The sequence below is a fragment of the Sebastes fasciatus genome, chromosome 2 (genome assembly GCF_043250625.1).
Source record: "Sebastes fasciatus isolate fSebFas1 chromosome 2, fSebFas1.pri, whole genome shotgun sequence".
In the NCBI taxonomy this organism is placed as follows: Eukaryota; Metazoa; Chordata; class Actinopteri; order Perciformes; family Sebastidae; genus Sebastes; species Sebastes fasciatus.
Window position 1 is genome coordinate 2,807,139 of NC_133796.1, and position 24,800 is coordinate 2,831,938.

Genomic DNA, 24,800 nt, shown 5'->3' on the forward strand with positions numbered 1-24,800 from the left:
CAGTAAAATAAAGTTTCCCAATTTCCCAATACCGATATAGGGGATTACTGCATTACCAGTCACCTGCTCATTTCTGCATGTCCAGTCACCCTGGTTTTCCCGCTCTTTAGCTTCAGCCACGCCCACCATCATCAAGGGAACTCTGTTCACCTGGTCCACATTGCTCACTGCCAGTATATATACCCCAGCCTCACAGACACTCTTTGCCAGATTGTTCATCATCACCCATGCATGACTAGCCAGCAATTTGTTCTGGACTGATTTCCTGTTGCCAACCCTGCCTGCCTGTGACCTACCTGTCTCTAGTGATGGTGAAATTAAGCTTCATGAAGCACTTGTGATGACCTCTCTCTCACTCTACTGACTGAGTGCCTTGCTGCAGCCTTTAGCAGATCCAGGGAGAAGCTGGTTGGTGTAGCTGGGAAGGTCGTCTGTTGTACCTGCCCATCTGGGCTGGACTGCCGAGAAGCCATAAAAGGACTGCCTTCTGACAGTCTCACTCTCTCTCAGCTGGGCCTGCTTCATCTACCTCACCGTTCTGTCTTTGTTTGGTTTGTCACACCAGCCAACACGTATTACACCATATATTCACTCATGCAAACATTACTAACATGACTGATCTCTCTCCTACTTACACACCCCACCATTTAGTTGATTATGTCGGTTAATTTGAGTTAAATAAATTACTTTCTGATTGAGATATGTGTTTGGCCTCCCTTTTTGTTGCCAGCCTTGAGCCAGGTGGTAATATTTGGGGGCTCGTCCGGGATCAGGACTGGGAAATTGGTCGATGTAACATTTTCTTTAAAGGAGTTTTTCACACAGATTGTGGCCTCCCTTTTTGTTGCCAGCCTTGAGCCAGGTGGTAACACACTGAAGCTCTCCACAAATTGGTTCGCAAAAGGGTTCATTTCATTAGGCTTCATCTGGGCTTCATGTACACACGAAACCACTTATTGGTCAAATAGTGTAAAACAGACAGATATATGGCAGTGGTTTAACCGGGCAGAGGATAGTGAATGTGCTTGTGTAACTATAGGAAAATGATAGATGGGAGACATTATTTGTTTTTATTCAGGAATAATAAGTTCTTGGCTGTACTTCGGCTTCTGGCATCTTCAATGACGTCATCGTTCTATACGATACGAGCCTCGATATGCGCTTCACAGAAAACTTCCTGGATTACTCAACACATGCTCCGAAGCCTCGGCACAGCACGTCACATCACTACCTGTCTCGTCTGATTTCCGGTAAACCAATAAAAACTTCCATAATTAATAAGAAATAAACATGAATGAATGAATTATTTAAAATGAATCGTAAAAGTGTATAAAGGTTTAGAACACTATGATAGAAGTATATGATGGTCATCCCCATGCTCTATTATGTCTCATAAGTTGCTATTTTTGGGTTGATACAATTTGTTACACAGATTTGGTGCTAAATTTAACCATTTTTTACCACTCCAGAATTGATAAAAATGATAAATAAATAATCCCTCAAGACATTAAGACACTAAGACCTTGAGGAACACCATATTAAAAGCCATGCTGTGATTTGGGATCAAAAACTTTTGACATTTGGAGATTTCTGCAAGAATTGCATTTTTTTTTTGGCGATTGGATTGCGAGTTCTTCTGTTGTGTAAACTGCTCAGAAACCCCCTTATTGTCAATCTAGCTAGGAAAGCCATCCATCCTCTGAATGCTCTAGTTCTCTAGTTTGTGGCTGTAAGGTTTCATGAGGCTGTGATTATCCTAGAGGTCACCACAGGTCATTTTATACAGGGAGATCAAGTTTAAAAAAATACATAAATGGTCTCACTACAATGAAATGTCTCCTATGGGGACTAACATCATCACACATGAATACAGTTGGGCCCATTGAATTCACAAGAGTCTCAACTTTACAGTGATACCCAATTTATGTAATTCAAGACTGTTTAGGGACCCCAGTATGCAGAAATATTCAAATACATCATTTTAGAATAGGTGAATATAACACAGAATATATACATTCACCTCCATTTAATTTAACAACCTGGACTAATAAAACTAAACATATCTAAAAAATAAAGATAAATGAGAAAAAACAACTTTGTTTGTTAGTTTGTTTTATATTTAGGTGAACTCACTCTTTAACATTTTTTAATCTGTACATCACCGGGAACAACTGTTGTTAATATTAATATAAGATCAAGAAACTTTTCTCCATTCCACATTAAATAATTCACCTGTTGGTCTTCATCTAATTCTGCTCACATTCATCAGAGTGATGTAAGACAACACAGAAGTGAAGACAGAAATGTAGACATTAAACTGACGGAGTGTTTTATCTGGGATGTTGTTTATCAAAGACGTGAGAAAACATCCAGCAAAACTAGTATGTACTTTCTATTTAATTAAAACTTTACACACAGTACAGGTTAATTAAAAAACAAAACATGCACACACGAGCATTTTAAAGTGTCTCAGTTTTAACATACAAACCTTTTCATTCAAAGTTCCTAATCTGTAGATGTTTATTCTTTGATACACACACTAATTCTAAATAGGGTTTGAGTGTGTTCACACACTGAAAAGTGACTAAATTGAGTATACTCAAAACCGGTCAGTTGCCAATGGACACTATGTCCCACAATGCAGTGCACAAAGCAAATGGTGGATCCATTAACAGCTGGAAAACATTAAGCTAATTGTGGAAGGTGGTGAAACATCTCCAGGAACTCATCAGGACACAACAATTAGGATAACGATTAATGTTTTATTTAGGGGGAAACATTTTGATGTCTCTTTGTGAAGTTTAATTTACGTTGTAGTTGTAAACTGCAGTTTGATTGATGTCAGAAAGTGTATGTGTTGTATCATTTCCTGTTAGTAAAACTATTAAGCTAAGTGATTTCTTCAATTATAACTGCTAAAACAGAATACTATATAGCTGCATGTATATTATATACTGTATAAATTTGCAGTCAGAGAAAGATCAGGAAACATTTATTCAGAGTCGAGGCCACATGTTTGGATTACAAATACACTGTAGTTTTATATGCCAGTTTATTAGATACACCAAGCTAAAACTAATGCGGTCTCTCTAAAATATTTTAAGAACAAACTGAACACTATAACCTTCATGAAGAGAGGATTTCTGCAGATGGTTTGTTGTGTTCTGTGATCCTGCGATTATCACTAGTGACAGGAAGTCAGCAGGAGTTGGAGTGGAACTGCCGTGCAAGGTAAGATTTCTGCAGGACTGCATTCGGTTGAGATAGGTGGACCTAATAAACTGGCTAATATGTGTTGCATGTGTTTATGATCCTACTGTAGGTCAGGAAAACATTTGCATGTATTTGCTGTTGCACCTGGAGAGAGGACACAGGTGTAAGCCGGACTCACCTGCTGGGACGAAGCCTACAGCACCAACTCTGAAGCAGGTATGTATGGTGTCTGACTGCCAACATGACATGTTGTTAGTTTATCACGGATATATCCGCACCGGTGTACTAGATATCTATAAGACACTTCAAGAACAGGAACACATGTTTGAGGTGATTTAGAAACAGTGTCAGTGTTTGTCCACCAGAGAGCACTGTCCACTGTAAAAAGTCCTGCTCAGTCCATATCTTTGTCAAAATGATTTAATAAAAACACTTAATATAACACATTTTTATTTAAAACTTGTTTAACTCAAAGATCCAGCATCAGCCAAGCTCTGCTGTAAATTGCTGCTCTTCTCTGTGATGGATATTGTTGCTGTGAATACAACTTTTGGATTTGTGGATATTTACCAGACATGAACCAGAAGGAGGAGCTGCTGCTGAGACAGATGTTGCAGGAAAAGAGACATCATCATCATCATCATCATCATCATCATCATCATCATCATCATCATCATCATCATCAAGTCCACTGCACTAAAGCAACTCTTCACTCTGGTGAGTCCCCTTTTAGCATTCAGACAATCACTGATGTTCAGGAGCAGTTAAACTCCAGCGTTAGCTCTCCTACAGATTGTTTATCTCTCATTAAATCACATAATAATAAAAAAAAACAAGCATGATATATGAGTCCATTGACTCATATGTCCCACGTTGTTCCATCACAAATCAGACCATCTTTTACTTTTCTTCTCCTTTAACTGAAGTAAACTTAACCTTGCCTTTCAGAGTCAAGCTAATATCTGTATTTTTAAATGAAGGAATTCACTTCTTCAGTGGTGAAAGATATATTCAGATCATTTACTTAAGTACAGTGAGCGAATACCACAGTGGAAAAGTGCTCCATTACAAGTAAAAATCCTGCATTAAAAATCTTACGTAGGAAATATTGTGAGCAAAATGTATTTAACATGTCAAAAGTAAAAGTGGAGCAGAATATCTCCTTTCAGTGTTATATTGTTATTTATTGGCTGTAAGCAGAATAATACTGTTGTAGTTGGCATAGGTGGAGCTATTTTAACTACTTTAAATACTGATGGGTAGTTTAGCCCATAGCAAGCCTGTATTTTATAAGCTCATCACAGGATTGGTGTGTGAACCTTTTTTTTGACATATTATACTATAACTTTTTTTTTTTACTCCTTTTTCGACATGCTATACTATGACTTGTTTTCATAACATTTTTCAACATACTATATTATGACTTTTTTACGACATGCTATAATATTACTTTTTTTTCGACATGCTATTCTATGACTTTTTTTCGTCATACTACACTATGACTTTTTTGGACATACTTTGCTATGACTTTTTTTCAACATGCTATACTATGACTTATTCGACATGCTATATTATGACTTTTTTTCAAAACATTTTTCAACATACTAAATTTATATGACTTTTTTTCCACATACTATGCTATGACCTTTTTTTCACAACATTTTTCGACATACTATACTATGACTTTTTTTTCGAAGTGAAAAAAGTTATAGTTTAGTATGTCGACAAAAAAAAAGGACATAGTATATTATGTCGGGTAAAAAAATTCATAGTATAGCATGTCGGGTAAAAAAAGTCATAGTATAGTATGTCTACAAAAAGAAATGGTATAGTATGTCGAAAAGAAAAGTCATAGTATAGTATGTCGAAATAAAAATTCATAGTACAGTATGTTGAAAAAAAGACCTAGTATAGTATGTCGAAAAGAAAAGTCATAGTATAGTATGTCGAAAAAAATAAAATCATAGTATAGTATTTCCAAAAAAAAGTCATAGTATAGTATGTCGGGTAAAAAAATTCATAGTATAGCATGTCGGGTAAAAAAAGTCATAGTGTAGTATGTCAACAAAAAGAAATGTCATGGTATAGTATGTCGAAAAGAAAAGTCATATTATAGTATGTTGAAAAAAGAAATGTCATAGTATAGTATGTCGAAAAGAAAAGTCATAGTATAGTATGTCGAAAAAAAGTCATTGTATAGTATGTCGAAAAAAAGTCAGAGTATAGTATGTCGAAAAAAATAAAATCATAGTATAGTATTTCCAAAAAAAGTCATATAGTATGTAGAAAAAAAAATCATAATATAGTATGTCAAAGAATGAGAAAAAAATCATATATAGCATGTCGAAAATTGAATAAATAAAATCATAGTATAGTATTTCCAAAGAAAAGTCATAGTATAGTATGTCAAAAAAAAAGTCATAGTATAGTATGTCGAGAAAAAGTCATTGTATGGTATGTCGAAAAGAAAAGTCATTGTATAGTATGTCGAAAAAAAGTCATAGTATAGTATGTCGAAAAGAAAAGTCATTGTATAGTGTGTCGAAAAAAATAAAATCATAGTATAGTATTTCCAAAAAAAAGTCATTCCATAGTATGTCTAAAAAAAAAGTCATAGTATAGTATGTCGGGTAAAAAAAGTCAGTGTAGTATGTCAACAAAAAGAAATGTCATGGTATAGTATGTCGAAAAGAAAAGTCATATTATAGTATGTCGGGTAAAAAAAGTCATAGCATAGCATGTCGGGTAAAAAAAGTCATAGTATAGTATGTCAAAAAAAAAGTCATACTGTATACAACCACAACTTTTCCAACCACTACATCCACCGCTGCACCAACTGGTACAACCACATCGCCTTACCAAAGCACAATTGCTCCTTTAAGCAAGCTTCCTCTGCAGTTTGCTGTTCATGGTATGGTAATATTATATACTATATACTATATACTATATATATATATATATATATATATATATATAGTATATTTATATACGTATAAACACTGATTTGAATATAACCATTTTATCAAAGTCTGTCTCTCCTCCTCTGATTTTCAGTGGACTCATACGATGCTCCTTCATGCCTGGATGGAGATTACTTTCCCACTTTCTTGTCACCAACTCCGAATAATGGAGTGAATCTGCCTGCCTTTGTCAACCGCACCCTCAAAATCAAAGTCAGATTCAGAGCACAATACACCACGTAAGGAAATATATACACTTCTAACAAAGTTTTGAGTCTTATTTTGCAATAATAATAACTGTCTTATTATGCTGTGTATGAAAAACGTTTCCCATTTCATAGTCATGAAAACATTGATTCTCTTTTAGGATTGTTGGCCTGGTTGTCACTGGACCAAAGGGCATTTCAAAGCAGCAAATCTCCACAGAAGAATATGTCATAAAATGGACACCAACAGAAAATTAATTGAATGATCATTTTCCATCATTTGCTTTATTTCAGAAGCAAGAGACAGGTGAGTTTTAAATAAGTCATCTGGTTGGACTATATGGGCTACAGGTTAAATGAGAAAACTGTACTTGAAGATTTCTACACAAATCACCACCTAAGAACTTTCTTAGGTAATACAGTTTTTCATTCTTTGGAATGTTTTTCCTGACTATTAATGTTTCAAATGATAGTCGACGGTCTTTGAATTTCAAAGGATCTCGAGTGAACAATGTCGGCTCTGGTGTTGGAAGACGATTGGTGCTTATAGCTTCTGCTAGCATGCTGACCAAATCAGAATTGTTCTGCACTTGAGACATGAATGTTAAAGTTGGTGGAGCTTGACTTGTAACTGGTAGAGGTCGAGGAATGAATGGGGGACTTGAGGCATAGAGGGCTTGTGTTGTAACTGGCAGAGATTGAGGAATGACTGTAGGAATCATGAGGTTTAGAACTTGGCTTTCTCCTGCTGGTTCAACATCTTGCAGCAAGTTAATAGCTTCAAAGTTTCTTAATCTTGATTGTAGACCTTTACTCCAGCTGTTGCAGTGTTCAACTTCACTTCTAGGTGCTCAAGCTTTCTACGCTTGTCTTGCATTGCCTGTTGTCTGGCTAGGTTCTCAGATTCAAATTGTGCCAGCTTTTGTTTATTTTCAGCCTCTAGCTTTTAATGTTCTGTCCCTTCCTGCTTGGCTTTAAGTCATGCCATGTTACGAGAAACATTCACTCCTTCTTTGCACCAGCAGGTTTACAGCCAGCAGATCAACCCATTTTCAGTCTCCGCAGTAATGTGCCAAGATAAACAATACAAGTGAACAACAACAACAACAATGGTGAATGTTTCCCGTAACATGACATGACTTGAAACAAAAGTACATTCTACAGCCTGAGGTGATGACCAACCCAGGATCACATGCTGGAGCAGGCTCAGCATGTGATGTGATTTGATTTTAGACTTTAGAAAACTTTAATGACCCCGAAGGGGCAATTTGTGATACAGCACAATAATGTAGACACAATTAAATGTAGAGTACGGTCTAGACCTGCTCTGTATGAAAAGTGTCTTGAGATAACTTCTGTTATGATTTAATGCTCTATAAAAATAAATTTAATTAAAACAGAACAACAGAGACTACAAAAGTCCAATAAATAAGAAAATGCAATAAATAAGACGTATTTTGCACATCCTTGTACGCCCCCCAGTTAACATAACATCCTCCCGACCCTGTGTTGCACGTCGTCCTACCACAGCTTGTTAGCTAGAATAGTGTGAGGCCTAGTCCGCACATACACGGGTATTTCATTCTCAAAAAAAAGAAAATCCCGACCACACAAGCACTTAAAAAGATCTCTGTCCAGATGAAAACCTAAAAACACAATCGAAGCGTTGTCAAGGTCAGTGGGCTGGTTGCCTCATTAGTGACGCCTCACAACAGTGCACACTCGGATGTTATGAGCCAGAAACTTCTCCAGTTTTCCTCGTCTACATAATACTGAAAATGGAGTTTCTGAAAATCTTCTCTGTGGCCAGAGTTTTATAAAAGCTCCGTTTTCAGTGACCTAAAACGGCAAAACACATAGAAACAGCTACGTTTACAAAAATACCTGTGTAAGAGTGGACAAGACCCAAAATTGACTTTTATTTTTTAGTTGCATAATAAGTTTAGAAATGTAACACCCACCCATCTGTCTTTTGGCCTGAACCTGGATTTTCCACTTTAACACTTCTTTTCCTTCTCTCTGCTGCACTTTAACATGGCCAGCAGTGATACTCCAATCTGCATGCAAAACATAGTGACTGAATCTGTCTGATCAGAACATCAGAATCTGATGTTTCTCAATTAACGCCGGTAGCACACAATGGAGAACACCTTACAGATAGAAGAAGTAGACAAGGTAGCCAGGATTTGCCAATCCGGGGAGAGAATGTGATGAAATTTAAGCTTTTCTGGAGGCAGCTTGTTTTTTCAGGCGCTCAAGATAAAAAGGAGGTTATTGCTATATGCCAATACAGTTTTTCTTCATTGTTCAGATACATTGGTTGAAAAAGAAAGGCCCACTTTCGAGAATATGTGACTCAAACAATAAAACTGTGTTCCACTTTCCAAATGCCTGCTCCAAAAGTGTGTTGTGTTCTCTTCATATGATCAAAAAAGAAAAGAAAAGAAAAATGGAAGGATGTCAGAAGAAAAAACTCGAGACACCAAAAAGAGAAAAATAATCAACACATTTCATAAAAACCACAAGATTAACAAAATCTTTTAGGCGTTCATTAAGGAATGGTGAATGGTATGGTGGACCACTGACACTGTATTCTTGTATTCATGGGATTAGAGCGTCACCTGAACCTCTGCACTGCAAAATGTTTAAACCTCACATTGTCCAATATAACACTGTAATGTTGGATGTGATGTCATTCTGATTTTGGGGTAAAAAGAAAATTCTACCTCTACACATTCTCACACAGTGGATGAGCCTACACAGCAAAAACAGGTCACTCTTCAGTGGTACATTTTGTTTTCTGTGTTGTGAAGTTTTGATTGTTACATCGCTGTAGTTGAGTCCAAGACTGTAATTAGCAAAAGTACATCTAAAAAAAGCTTCTCCTAATCCCAAAAGTTGGCAGTGTTTCAAGAACAACAGAGAAAGACAGGTGAAACGAGTTCTATGTCATGCTGTGGTGGCAGCTTCTGTAAAACAAGACAAAAGCCAAGGTCACAACTTGTCTTTCAAGTATATTTAATTCAAAGCATCTGCAGATGGACTCGCGAGCACTGTCAACTGAGTTAGCTGAGACAAGTGAGCCCAGAGCGCAGAAAAGTCAGGCTTTTATACGAACTCCTCGGGGGTCTCGAAGTCTCTACTGGAGATGTGAACATTTCCATCACATTACCTTCCTTTGAGCATTCTATGCTCACTTTAATAATTAACATATCTGATTACTACCATTACCATTCTAATACACAAAATCAAAATGTGAAGATACCATGTGATTTCAATTAAGCATAAAATGGTGGCGTCCACCCTGGAGGTGGAAAAAGGTCAGGAATGCCTTTCTCCAGCTGTGGTTTATGTACATATTGTCCAACAGTAGACTTGATCAAAGAGGCAATCATAGCTTTTGCACAAGGAACAATGCAACATACTAATAATGCTAACATTGTGATTATTGGCTGCAAGATGGCGCACGCTCTGCTGCGACAGCACAGACTGTACTCTGTTTGACAGCGTCTGCCTAAATGTTCTAGCGTCCTGTCTAAGTGTTCTTGTGTACTCTGTTTTATGTAAGTCACACTGGGCTGACCGACCATGATCAGATCTTACAAAGCGATCGTCATCTCACTCGCGATCTTATGGCTGATCTGCGGTAGCTTCGCACTACAGCCTGAGACCGGCAACAGGTTACTCACCTACAGCCGCGATGAACTCCTGCTACACCGGACCTTGCTGCTGTGTAACATCATGCCTCCTGTGGTTCTACCGCTGGAGCTTCGACCAAGGAACATAGGAAGACCAGGTATTCGCAGCAGAATAAGGAAGCGTCCATTTAAACCCCCTCTCCCCTCCATCATCCTGTCGAATGTCCGTTCGCTCCGGAATAAAATGGACTTGTTACACGCCCGTTGCCGACTGGAAAGGGCCTTCAGGGACATCTGTATCATCGCCCCGTCCGAGACCTGGCTCGATGAGTCGGTCTGCGATGCCGAGGTCAGCCTGGACAACTTCACAATCTTCAGATCTGACAGAACGGGACAATCAAAGAAGAAGAGTGGTGGTGGGGTCTGCCTTTACGTCAAAAACAGGTGGTGTAACAACATCAAGGTGCACCGTCAGGTGTGTACGCCCGACCTGGAGTTGCCGACCCTTTCCCTGCGTCCCTACTATCTCCCCCGGGAATTCCCTTCTGTTGTGGTCAGCTGTGTTCACATTGCCCCTAGCGCAAACATCGGAGCTGGTAGCCGAGGATGCTAATGCTATGTTAGCTAAGTACCCCGGAGCTCCGGTGTTTATCTTGGGGGATTTCAACATGTGTATGCTGGACTGCATGCTTCCATCATTTGAACAGTGTGTGGACATTCCTACCAGAAGGGCAAACATCTTGGATTTGTGTTACGGTAACATTACCAATGCATTCCATGCCCGTTCATATCCACCGCTCGGACTTGCAGACCACATCATCGTCTGTTTACTTCAGCTATACAAACTGGAACTGAAATGCCATGAGCCATAATGTTACAGTGCCCCACAGTGGTCGGAGGACGCCATTACACAACTCCAAGGCTCCCTGGCATGTACTGACTGGGATGTTTTTGACGGAGACCTGAACAACAGAGTTTGTCATTACGGACTACATCAACTTTTGCATGAAAACCACCATTCCAGTTAAAACGATAACGAAATATCCCAACTCCAAACCTTGGATCACTCCCCAAGTAAGACAGAGCCTAAGGGAAAAACATGATGCCTTTAGGCTCAAAGACTGGGCCAGCCTCAAAATGGCAAATAGGAAAATAAAAAATTAGGTGTTTAAGGCTAAACTGAAATTCAAGGACTGATTAGAATCTGAATTTGGCAACATGAACACCAAGCAGGCGTTCCAGAGGGTTAGAACCCTCACTGGGTGTGAACCAAAACCCAAACGATCTGCAATAACTGACTCTGCATCCTTTGCAAAACAAATGAACACATTCTACACCCGTTTTGATAGTCAGGACTTCACAGCTGAATGTGGAGAATGTTTGAGAGCCCTCCCCTCACCAGTCCCTGATGAACCGGCCCCCTTTACAGAGGTGGATGTACAGCGCCAGCTTAGCCAGTGTAAGACAGGCAAGGCCCTGGGCCTGATGGCATCCCAGCAAGGGTGCTGAAGACCTGCGCCCAGGAACTCACACCAAACCTCCACTCACTCTTCTGTGAATCCTACCATACTGCCAAAGTACCCACCCTCTGGAAAACTGCAAACATAATCCCGTACCCCAAAAAAACCCGGCCCACAGAACTCAATCACTACTGCCCCATTGCCCTAACATCCATAATAATGAAGTGCCTGGGGAAGCTGCTGCTAAACACTATCATGCCAGTTGTCGCCCCACAACTGGATCCCCTCATATTCGCCTATAAGGCTAAGAGTGGCACGGAGGACGCTGTGGCCTGCCTGCTACATCTCCTCCTCCAGCACCTGGATTCCCGGAGCAACTTCGCCAGGATACTCTTTGTGGATTTCAGCTCTGCTTTCAATACCATCCAAAGGCATCTGATGAGCTGGAAACTACACCATCTCAACACTCACCCCCGTCTGATCCATCTCATACACAACTTCCTCAGTGACAGACTGCAAGCTGTGCGGGTGGGCACGACCACAATACCTTATATTGAGCCCATTCCTGTATACGCTTTACACCAACGATTGCACCAGTCCGTCACCCAACACCACCTACCTCAAATACTCAGACGACATGGCCATTCTTGGCCTACTCACAGACAACAACTCTGCCCTGGACTATCACAACACAGTTGCTCTCTTCACTCAGTGGTGTGAGGACAACCATCTTCACCTCAACATCGGCAAAACAAAGGAAATACAAATCGATCCCACCTCACCTCAGCACCCATTATCATCAATATGCCCAAACAGTTGAAGTAGTTGACACCTTCAAATACCTCGGAGTGACTCTGGACAATAAACTCAGGTTTGACCAACACATCAATGACATCCAAAAAAGGAGCCATCAAAGACTATCAGTCATCCCCAAACTGAAAAGACTTCATGTCGCCCCCCATCTCCTCCTACTGTTGTACCACAGCATTATCCAGGCCATCCTACTCTACTGTTCCACCTGCGTTTTTAACATGTTATCCGTCACTAACCGGTCAAAACTCACACGCATAACCAACTCTCTGACAGGATAATTGGTCTCCCCACACCCAACTTCACAGAACTCAACAACAAAGCCATTGCACGCATTGCAATCTCAATAGTACAGGACATCACACACCTACTCGGGTTAGGGTTAGCATGTGTCATGTCTGGAATGTAGGTGCAACAGGTCTCTTTTGTTTCGGTTGTGTTGTCTGACGTTCAGGGTACCACAAGGTTGGCCTTGATTCCGCCAAGACCCTTCATGTAGCAGTAGCAGTGGTGGGACGATGATGATGGTGAGCAGGAATAGATAGCAGATTCCTGCCCTCCGGCTACACTCTAATCGTTCGAATGGGTGCCATGTTGCGTCTGTTGACGTCATCTCGTCAGCAGTGTGACCTCAGCTAACCCCATATAGTGTGTTGTTTACTTGCAGCTTGAGAAACTTTGGTGCACTCACCCGCCTCTCTCCCCCCAACGACACAGAACCGGGGAAAGCGTTGGCTCACTTACTGATGTTGATGTGCGTTGGTTGATAGAACTAGGTTGCTCTCTCTGCCAGTTTTACTGCCGTTTCCGTGGTGAGGATTACTTGGTAGGGCCCATTCCACCTGCGTGCTCTCCAGTTCTTCCTCCTCAGGTCTTTCACCATGATCCAGTCGCCTGGCTCCAGGTCGTGCAGCCTCCGGTCTCTGGCTCTGACCGGGCTGAGACCACTTCTGCTTCTTACCTTTGCTCTCATGTGCATCAGGACAATTGGCAATGCCTTTGTCCATGTCAAACCTGTCTCTTCACAACATTTAACAAGTTTATTTTTCACTGTTCCATTCTATCTTTCACTGTCTTTAGCATATTTACATGCTTCAGTCAATGCAACAAGCTCTGCGGCTTGGGCACGGTAGTTGGCGGGGAGTGGTAGAGCCAATATTGTGTCATGTAATGTAGTGACCGCAAAACCTGCTTGATCTTTACCAGTTGCTGGGTCACTTGAGGCTGAGCCGTCCACAAACAGTTCTAGGTCTGCATTGGTGAGTGGCCTGTCCTGCAGATCTGCCCTGGGGGAGCAAACTTCAGTTATTACAGCAACACAGTCGTGTGGCTGTCCATCGTCTGCTGTGGGAAGAAGAGTAGCAGGGTTTAGAACGGTACAACTTTTTACCACAATATTAGGCATTTCCAGCCAAATTGTGTTATACCTGAGCCACCTGGCCGTTGAAAGGTGATAGGTCTTTTGTTCAAGCAAAATCATTGACACTGCATGTGGAACCAACAGGGTTAAATCGGCATACCCTACTATGTCACGTGATGCCATTGCAGCTTTTTCAGCAGCTGCCACAGCTCTGAGGCAATTTGGAAGTCCTGCTGCTACAGAGTCTAGTTTTGATGAAAAATAGACTACAGGTCTCTGTCGTCCCCCATGCTCCTGCATTAGCACTGATGTCATGTACCCGCCCCGGTTGTCAACAGTCTGTTATTTTTTGCAGTGAGGCCTTTTCCATGAGAAATTGCTGCCGATGGTGCCTCAATTTCGGCATGATTTGGTATCCATTGCATACAATAGGATGGCATGCCGAGAAAACTCAATACTTGTTTTTACACTAGATTTTTATAAATGATCCAACTGAAAAACCCAGCCCAGTGTTGCCAAGTCTTTCACAATGAAAGTAGCTATCAGTGCTATCTCCAAAAGTCCCTAAAAGTAGCCAGAAAGTCACCAAGTTGGAGACACTTACAGTCCGTTTGTTCAGGCACCCATCCAAAGCCACTCCCGCACTATTATCATTATGAACATAAACAACAACAATGGCTTTTGTTCGTACTCACAGCTGCCACGCTAGCAGCTTGCCAAAGACTCCGGTGACACGCAATTAGTGCACGAGCAGAATGTGCGCAGGTAGATACTCTTACCAATAAGAAGTCTATTCAAGTGTGCTATTAGTATACCTATTAAAGTGTAGCCTGTTTAAGTGTGTGAGTATATAATGCGAGAAAAACTAATTAATTTTTTTTTAATCTCATCACAAAATATAAAGTCAAATAGCAAAAGTCTCTTTATGTAATACATAAATCATTGGCTAAGTACTATAAGTTAAAGAAAACTTACAAGTATACTCGCAGTTAAAACTATTAAACTAGTAGTTTACTGAGAGTATACTTTAAAGTGTACTTTCATAAACTACAAAGTGGGCTACAAGTATATACCTAGTAAACTAACAGTATACCTAGAAGTTCACTTGTAGTATAGTTCACCTCAAAGTATAGTTGTAGTACAAAAAACAACTTGGACATAAATGTAATCAAAGTTTACTATTCTTACACTTAAAGTACACTTAAAAGTATACTTTTATAAACTAAAAAGTGGGCCAATTTAGTCTCAAGAAGTATTGAAGTAGTACACTTATAAGTATACTAGTGGTACATTGATATTAGTATATTTATTACATAAAGTATACTAAGGTAATATACTTGAACTTTACTTAAGTTTACTTCGTAAAATAAACAAAGTATACTACTTTTGGGGCACCCAATCATTGCACTGTAATAGTTTATTACATTCCTGCGACAGCCACAGTCTTTTTTTAGTTTATTGATTGTTGTCGGGATGTAATGAGAATTTCACCAAATATAACAAATGTTTCTAAAGTCTTTACCAACCCTACCTTTACATATAAGATATAATGTATGTAATATATCATTGGATTGTGATGAGAAGTCTGGTTGTTGTAGGAAGAGGAAGGTTTATTAGTCTAAATACCATTTGATCAATGTCGTTGTTAAAATTGCTTGGCAAAACTAATTAGAGCATTTTTCTGACCACAAACATCTGAGGTTTGACGTCCCTAACATCAATGAGAACAGTATGCTCCCATGACGCATGTTTCATTATCGCCCCATGCTATTGTAGGTATTTTAAACTAGGCGTTTACAGTATAAAATGTTGTGAAACCAGTTTTGCAGCCAATTCTAAAAGATAGCGTGCATGCCATTAAACTTGACAGGACTGTCACCAGCACCTCTGGCCAGCCTATACGTGCATATAAAGATCTTGCAGGTTGATGTGAGCGGCAGAGAATCTCCAGACAGAAGTGAGTTTGGTGCATCATGGCTTCCACACTGCTGATCCTGCTTCAGCTGCTCCTGGTCTCACTGGCGTCGGCATCACATTTCTATGCGGGAACCACGACCTTCGCCTACAAAGGAAGAAACCCTGATGGAACATTTCGGGTGAGAGATGCAACTTTTAATGATATGCAACATGCATTATAGATGATGTGTGAATATGTTTTGTTTTTGTCATATTCTGAGAAACACTTATTTAATCCCTTTATTATTATTATCATTATTGCTGTTGTTATTTTAATTGAGTTTTATTATTCTGATAAAATATAGAACGTTTTACATTCATTTCAGTTGGTATTTATTAAATATATCTTTTTATCTTATTATCTTGCAAATCATCTTTGAGAAAAGATCTACATAAAAGGTATTATTATTTTTATTGTTATTACTTAGCCAGGGCGTTATTGATAATTCCTTTCTGGCTCACTGATTTGATTTGATTTGATTTTGTTATTATTGTGTCATGCATAAATGATTTGCCCAGCCCAAACAGGCTTACAAGACACCATTATACAGACATATTCCAATATTATTGGATTCATAATTTAAAAAAAACAAACTAATCTTGATTAAGTTATGGCCTTTAGTTAATTTCCCTTTCTTCTACATCTTTTTCATGCTTTTTCTTACGAATGTCCAGCATCACGTGACGCACGTGTCAATTTCTGCTCCAGTCTTTTCAAAATATAATTGCTCAGTTAGGAGCAGGAAGAAATCGACTTGGTTAGGCTCAGGCAACAAACTACTTAGTTAGGTTTAGGAAAAGATCGTAGTTTGGGTTAAAATAACATTAGAAGTTTCACACGGGACACAAAGTCTCCTGGGCGGAAGTCTTGTGTTTTTTGACCCACCCATCCACGCCGACCTCCTCCTTGTGTGGCGTTTGCCACTCTTTATACTTCCTGGTTCACAATTACATGGATTATATACACGTTGATTTCATGCTAACCGTCACGAAAGAAATTTGAAATTTGTGTCTATGTACACGAATCAATACATTAAATGTCCGTAGCTTCAGTAGAACTACCGTCTTTAACGCTATGATCTTTTTCCACAGGTGGACTTTCGCCACAGGGACACCTTCGATGGGTGTTATTCCTCCCTCAACTGGAATTGTTACACCGGCAACTGTGGCACGAACTCCGGAACTCAGCAAGGCGTAATTGACAAGAGCACCAATGCGCCACAATCTACCAGTCAATGGTGTGAAACGGAAACAATCATTACAAGACATGTCCCGAGTGACAAACCTTTCCAATTGAGGTGAGCTTTTCTTTTCTTTTCTTTTCTTTCCACTTAAATGATATTAATGTTGTTGCTGCTGTTCTTAACATGTATGTGATTGTATTTGTCATGGTTCTGCTTATCATAAAACGTAGCTGTCAGATGCAGTCAAGAGTGTTGTTTCCACACATTCCAGGGCATATAGCTGTTGTTGGATCCAAAGACGTGACCTGGGTAATTATTGGACATTACTGACTTCAGTGGATTTGGGATCAAGATCTGACACTGGAGAACCAAACCGATCACCAGACATTGCCATTCTACCGTTCCTACGGTAAGTCCCCAACAGTTAGCATGAAACAGCTCGGCTAACCTCAAATCATTTAGTTAAAGAATCTGTGAAAAATGTTCTACTTTGCTGCCCCCAGTGGTAGTACAAAGAAAGTATGCTGCGGCCACCCGATTCGACTGTTATCAGGCCATTAAATAGGCGTTATCAGTCGCTATAAGCACCATAGATGTGGGTCATTAGGGGCCTACTACGCCTACTATGTTGTAAAAGTGAAAGTGAAACTTAAAAGCAACACGTTCTAACACGTACAACTGAATGAAACGTAGACATAGTTATATAGTTACACATGGGATGCTATCTCCAGACTCCTGGGTGTAAATCATGTGTGTTGTGTCCTATCCATCATCCCTGACCTCCACCCAATATAGAGTTTCACACTGTCCAGACTACAGCGCCTGACTTCCGCTGGTGCTCATGTCATAATTAATACGGTCACTAGAGGTCGCTGTTGTGTTCTTTTATACCTTCTTTTGGTGATCTACCATGTGAATGGATGATAAAACCTACTAGTGGGTGTAGTAGTTCCCTACCGACCCATATCTATGGGGCTTATAGCGACTGATAATGCCTATTTAATAGCATGACAACAGTCTAATCAACTGCATCAGATGGACACAAATATTAAAATTACAATAATGGGCTGAAAGCAAAACATGGACTGCAACATTTTTTACTGGGATTGTTTCCTACATTATGTCAACAAATAAAAATATATGCCATCAGACTAATTTGGAAAATGCAATAATCACATAAAAATTAATATGTAACCGTAGTTGGTTACTGTTTGTAAACACACCGCATTCAAAGTTGGACACAGCTCAATGAGCCGAGAGGGGGAGAGAGAGCAGCGATGGTCGAAGGAGCTATAGGCTGCGGTCAAAAAGTCAAAAAATTACATCCTAATGTCTTTTCCTAACCACTTTTCCTTGACCTCGATGGAAAACGTCTCGAGGTCAAGGAAAGATGTGAAGGAGGATTAGCAAAAGAGAATTTAAGTTAAAGTTTAAGTTAATTTGAGTTAAGAGAATCCGACTGCACTTACACTAGGCTCCGTAATTATGATGCGACGGCGGCGGATGTTAGTGACGTAGGTCAGCCATAGTGAAACTACAATGTTCTGAGGATGGACTACAAAAGGCTCTGCTTCCCCCCATGCGTCATTAAATAGCTCCTTCATTGACAGACTGCTTCACCCGCAGTGTGTGAAAGAGAGAAACCACTGGTCCTTCTGCTGCTGGAACACTTTACATCAACATATAATAAAGGATTATCTGACCTAACGTGAACAACCGGTGAAAAATATTACTTGCATTTTTCTAGCTTTCCAGATGTGCGTGTCTGTAGCTCTGCTTTTGTGTAAAGGATCTTTGGCAGAAGACTGTTTCTAACTCAAGTTAATTTGTCTATTCAAGAGTTCCCCAGAACTGCCCACGGACATACAAACTGATTTCTTTTGATCCTGATGGCGACAAAGTTCGATGCAGATATGGAAATAGCCACCTTAATGAGTGTGGCACTTGTAACCAACCTTCAGGCTTTGTCTTAGATCAGGTTAGTTGAAAAATCTATTTCCTAATGCATTGTACAATACCTGGCTGATGGTTTGCCTCCCTTAACTAATGCATGTTCACTTTGTTAGGGCTCTTGCACATTACACTACAACTTCTCCATAGCCGACCCCAGAGTTTATGGATTTGAGTTGATGGTGGAGGACTTCCCGCAACACCACATCACTCTGAACTACACTGATGGATCCTCATACTCCAAGGCTCCACTGACTATGAGGAGAAAGAGGCATGCCAGAGCTGGAGCACCAACTGCAACCTCAACCACACCTGGAGCACCAACTACAACTACAACCACAACTGGAGCACCAACTACAACTACAACCACAACTGGAGCACCAACTACAACTACAACCACAACTGGAGCACCAACTACAACCACAACTACAACCACTGTAGCGTACACTGCCACCACTTCTCCTCTCAGTAAACTACCTTTGCAATTCTCCTTTCTTGGTGAGTCAGGTTTTACTTGTCCTCATTATTATTCTCATTATCCACATTTCCAATGAGTCAATCCACAGAAAACAAAAAAGACTTCATTGGGATAACTTTCATGTATGTTGCAGCTCTCACACCTTAATGTGCGACGTTACACATGGCAGTAGCCATCATTTTTTAAATATTAAGGTCAGGAGTCCAAGTCCCCCAGAAACGTTTGACCAGAAACTATCTTTAGATTTTAAACATTTTATTTATTCAGTTAACCATTGTCTGTAAATGATGTTTCCCACCATGAAGGTGTCTGTATAAAACATCATCTTTTAACGAACTGTCCTATTTTCAGCTTTGTGGCTATACACTTTTCATATAATACAATTTGCTTTTAAAGGGATTATTTAGCTTAAAAAGTAGGAATATTTTCTCAACCTCTGAAATATTTTAATCATTACATTTGGAGATACTTGATTTTTACTGGCCAATGGCCTAAGAGTAGTCAACTCCCCCAAATTTCAGGAAGAAATACAGAGAACATGACCTCAGTGTCGGCTACAGCCTGATGAAAAACACTTGTTTTGATCCACAAACAGCAGCAAAGTGGCACTTTTCTCAGGTATTAATTACTCATTGCACTTTGGAATTTAAATTATCTTTTTTTAACTCTAGTGGACCCACCTGCTCCCTCATGTCAGGAGGGACATTACTTGCCGAAGTTTGTGCACCCAACACCTGAAAATGGAGAACGTCTCATAGCAGAGGTCGACAAAGAATTTGAGATCAGAGTCAAAGCACAAGCTGCATACGCAACGTAAGTGAGAACCAATGTGATCAGTGGAGCCTTGTGGAGAGTAAGATAACATCAGCAATAAGGAGGAATCATCTGGTTTCTTTGTTTTGTTTTCACACAGAATACATGATATCATCATCAGTGGGCCACTGAATATCAGCAAGGACAAGACCACACATGGCGAGTTTGTCATTAGCTGGACGCCTATCGCAGATGACCAGGGAGATCATTACGCAATCTGCTTTGCTGTTGAAGCAGTGAGCGGGTGAGCCTTGGGTTCCTTTATGATAGAATTAGTATATGTGTGTGTGTATGTGTGAAACCATGATTTCATTTTTTAACACATTTTGCAGGTCTGCTGGAACCACCGTTCACACCAACGCATACCATCACAGTCATCACCACCCCACCCCATCTTCACAGTAAGTAACAGTCCTCTGTTTGGTGTTTCTCTGAGCGACAAGGTAGAGTACACTGCTCATGTTGTAGCTGAGCCCGAGAGATGAAAGTTAAGAAAGCTATGAACAAATAAGGAACTCACGACTTTAAATAATTCACAATTACATAATAAGGAATTACTCATTATTCATTAGGAAAATAGGTTTCACTTATGAACACAAGCGACAGGAACATCAACAAGTCAAACATAGGCATAACATTTACCTTAAATTAAAATGAAAAATTGTTTAAAGTAACTTAACATTCACACTTTTGTCAGTTTAATTGTAGTTAGGAGACAAAAACATCAGTAATGATTTTAACATGACAAATCAGCCAAACTGAAGGAGAAACAGAAATTAGAGTTAAATCAGTGTTCATTGATGCTTTTCAGGTCTGGCATCTATCAGTCCGAGATGAGGTGTGTTCTGGTGGAAGTCCAGAATAACCACGGTGAGTCTAAGGACTACTTTAATGTTAACATTTTGTAATGTACCTACAGCTGTGATGGTGTACCTTTTCACTGAATAAATCACATACTAAATGCTATGTTAAAGTGCCAAATAGTGGCTGCATGGCTGGTGTACTTTAGATAAAAAATGTTAAAGCTGCAAGACATTTACTTCTATAAAGTAGAAACCTTGATACCAAACAAAATTCAGAATCATCATTGTATGCAAAGTGCATTTCCTTCCTCATAAAACATTTGCAAAGCCAATTTTTTTAACAAAAAGTATTTTAAATCCTGCATTGTTTACATCAGGGGTGCCCAAACCATTTCCCTTGGAGAGCCAAAACTGAAACTTAATGGTGGGCCACGGGCCAAAAGCAAACACCGATTGTCAGTCAGGTGTCAAAGGGCACCAGCATGCAGAAAATGTTCTAGCATGTAGAGCAGCCTGTTTTCTCAATTTTAAGAGCACCGTAGGGGAGGGCACTTCATCATGTTTTCTCTACAGGAAGGGCACCCTAGAGGGCATTTCATCACTGGAAGGGTACCCACCCTAGAGGGCATTTTATCACGTTTTATATACCACAGGGGTATCCAAGAGGGCACTTTTGCTGCGGTTTGCTTGAACATGGGGGCACTAAAGTGGGCGGAATAGTGTGACACCATTGGTAAAATGTGTGTTAATATATATCTCTTGCTCTAGTTAACTCCCATGTGATCTGCAATGAGTCATCAATGACAATAGCAGTTGAGAAATCTTCATTCCGTGGACTCCATGAGGATCATTTACAGCTCAGTGACCCCTCCAACATCGCCTGCAGCCTCCAGGAACACTCCAACAGCACTCACGTCATCGCTGTCGTCCCCCTCAACGCTTGTGGCACTCAGATTGAGGTAACACAGGGTTATTTGTTTCATCACCTGCTGTGCTCTTCTCTCAGTTTTTGGTGTTATTTTTCATTAGCAGTAAGAGGACTAAATACATAACCTTTTACTCTGCAGGAAGTTGAAGACAACCTAATTTTCAAGAATGAAATCATCACGGTCGACAACATAACAGACCTGATCACCAGGAGGCACCTGCTGAGTGTGAAGTTCAAGTGCCAGTACCCCAAACGTGGAAACGTGACACGAAGCTTTACAGCACACAGGGCCAATATCTGTGTGTGGGAGAAAGGCTTCGGCAGGTTCACCTACCAGTTTGAGTTCTATCCTGACAGTAATTTCCTAATCATGAGGGATCCAAATTCATACCCTCTAGAGTATTACGTAGGGAACAGGATTTACATGCAGATAGAGGCCACCTCCTCTGTAGACAACACTGAGCTGTTTGTGGAGTCCTGCACAGCTGCACCATACGACAACCCAAACTACCAGCCAACCTACTCCATCATTGATAATGGGTAAGCATGAGTACACCACCTGTTGGCAACAGAGGACATAACAAAGTATTTGTAAAGATTTGTTATTGTTTTTTATATGAGAAGTGTGTAACTAAGTTACGAATGAGAGATGACCCATTTGTAGAGAGTGGGTGGATAGATGGAAATGAAATGTCTCTTTATCTTGTGTTTCACTGTGTAGATGATTATCTCCTCATACCTTAGAGGCTCACCTATGCAATATCACCATGTTAGAATGTATAAGTCAATGCTTTACTTACTTCATCTTTGGCGTAACCTATACTTCTTTTCCTTATCTTGTAAATACCTACAGTACAATCTGCCCCTATAATAGCATCCATTGTAAGACATAGAGCTACAGAGGCAATATTTCTTATCTTTTTGTGTTGTTTTGCTCTGACTAGGTGTAATGTGGACTCGACTGTTGAAGTATATTCCTCCGCCAACAACACACAGTTCCGGTTCAGCATAGAGGCCTTCAAGTTCATCGGCTTGCACGACCAGGTAAAGAATGGACTATGTGGTTAGACTGAAGCAAGGGACTGTTAATGTCTCTGTGATATTCAATTCAATTCAATTCAATTTTCAATTCAATTTATTTTTGTATAGCGTCAAATCACAACAGAAGTTATCTCAAGATCTAGATATATCTAAATGTTTCAATGAATATGTCTGATTCATAATTTCCTTTTGTTTTTATCTGACTAGCTTTACTAAGTGTTATCTAATGCATAGTTGGTGGGGTGGACAGATGCATAGGCAGAGGCCGATTTGAGGAGGGATGAAGGGGGATGCCATCTCCCTTGTTAACCATTATCCCTCTCTCCATCCCCTAGTAGCAGAGAGAGAGTCCAGGGGCAGAGGGGTTGTTGTTGAAGATGTTAGTCTAGTCTGCCTGACTCATTGATCTGACTGAGGATTGTGGAAGTTATAATCTATGGTCCCGACCACGGCTCTGAAATATCAGTAGTCTAACTGTGCTGTGTGTTGTTGGATCCATGGTGCTGTCCACGGTGCTGAAGTAGCAGACTGATTTGTAATTGCAACTTTTTCTCCCAACCTTCTGTCAGTTTCTTCTTGGATCCATGGGTGGGGGGTGAGGAAGAAACAAACCGTCCCTCCTGTTAAAAATAACAACCTACTGTTTATAGGAATATGTAATCATTTGAAAAAAAGGTGTAATTCCTGCACACAGTTAGAACTAACTTCTCATGTAGAAGTAACGTGGAGCAGAGGGTTGATCTTGTATGTGGGATCTGACCACCGCTCTGCTATTGGTCCAGTAGAAGAGACGACGGTATGTGTGCTGATATAATGACAGCGTGTTCTGTCTCACTCAGGTGTACATCAGCTGTTCAGTCCTGATGTGTGAAGCAGGGAGCCATGGCACCAGGTGCTCGAAGGGATGCATGAGCAGCTCACCATGGGGAGGCGGTCATAGCCATCACCGCCGAAAGAGAGAGGCTGTCACTCAGAGTTCAAGGCACTTTCTTTCCCAGGGTCCCCTGCGTTTAAGGAGATCAGCAGAGATAACCGGAAGCCCAGGTATGAAAACAGGGAGTGTTTTCTAAACAGTACACCTGCCTTGTTTGAGTCTCAGTTGGATCAAATTGAAATTGTGTTTCTCTTCTCTCCAGTGATCAACCTGAATCTGAACCTGGTATTCATCGCTGGATGTCTTCTTGCAGCCGTTGGCATGATCACTGCAGTGGCCATTTTCAAAACCAAAGTGTCAAAGGTCAAATACCAACCTTTGACCACAGATGAAAGTTAAGACAGCGGTGTGTTCAGAATACAAATTCTGTATTAATTACATTTTACTACATAAAGCTTTTTTGATTAATTTTGCTTTCAGATATTGAGTGTTCATATATCTAATTATGTGCCCATTTTAATGAATTGATTTCATATTGTGACCTTCAGAAATGTCTACTGCTATATAAGAGGAAATACTTCAGCGAGGAAAAATCTGTGTCTGCGCAAAGAGGAAAGTAGAAAGGCAGTTTTATATTAATCAACACTGAAAGGATGATCAACAAGTACTGCAGATGCTGGGTGATTGTTCAAATGTGGTGTTAACTGTTGTTTACCGTGGAATCCCATGCTATTATATATTACAGTATGATTTAAAATAAGTATCTTGATTGATATGTGTAGTCCGACCCAATCATAATCATTCCTTTATATGCCAAAAGCCCTTTACGAATAGACCAAAGTAGCTTATGATGCACTTGCTTAATGGATCAATAAAAACATATATTCTCTTCCATATTGCTTTTGTCCACTTTAATTGTCTTTCTCTTACACACAAAAACACTTTTCCCATTGCTTATCCAATATAAATGCTCTATAGTCAGTAAAAAAAGCCTTTATTTTTAGTATTTTCCTGTTGCTGAACCTCGTCATGTTTCATAACTTTTACAGCAACCAATCAAATGATCACAACTACAGTGACCATAAGTACTGGGAGGTTGTAAACTGTAAAGTAATCAACAAAATTA

At 40.0% G+C, this 24,800-nt stretch overlaps 1 protein-coding gene and 1 long non-coding RNA gene across 2 annotated transcripts; both read left to right on the forward strand.

Annotated features, from left to right (window-relative positions):
- Positions 1–2,759: 2,759 nt before the first annotated feature.
- LOC141781950 (uncharacterized) lies at positions 2,760–6,676 on the forward strand. Its single transcript, XR_012596992.1, has 5 exons — positions 2,760–2,840; positions 3,105–3,231; positions 3,323–3,429; positions 6,268–6,412; positions 6,541–6,676. It is a non-coding gene; the product is annotated as an uncharacterized LOC141781950 (long non-coding RNA).
- Positions 6,677–15,566: 8,890 nt separating this feature from the next.
- Positions 15,567–24,570, forward strand: LOC141781895 (uncharacterized). The gene is made up of 14 exons (XM_074657859.1): positions 15,567–15,743; positions 16,696–16,901; positions 17,059–17,196; positions 18,627–18,765; positions 18,854–19,235; positions 19,887–20,028; positions 20,129–20,272; positions 20,361–20,429; positions 20,840–20,898; positions 21,600–21,790; positions 21,899–22,299; positions 22,704–22,803; positions 23,640–23,844; positions 23,937–24,570. The coding sequence occupies exons 1-14, from the start codon at positions 15,621–15,623 to the stop codon at positions 24,071–24,073; spliced, it is 2,436 nt and encodes an 811-aa protein (XP_074513960.1). The 5' UTR covers positions 15,567–15,620; the 3' UTR covers positions 24,074–24,570.
- The last annotated feature ends 230 nt before the right edge of the window (positions 24,571–24,800 follow it).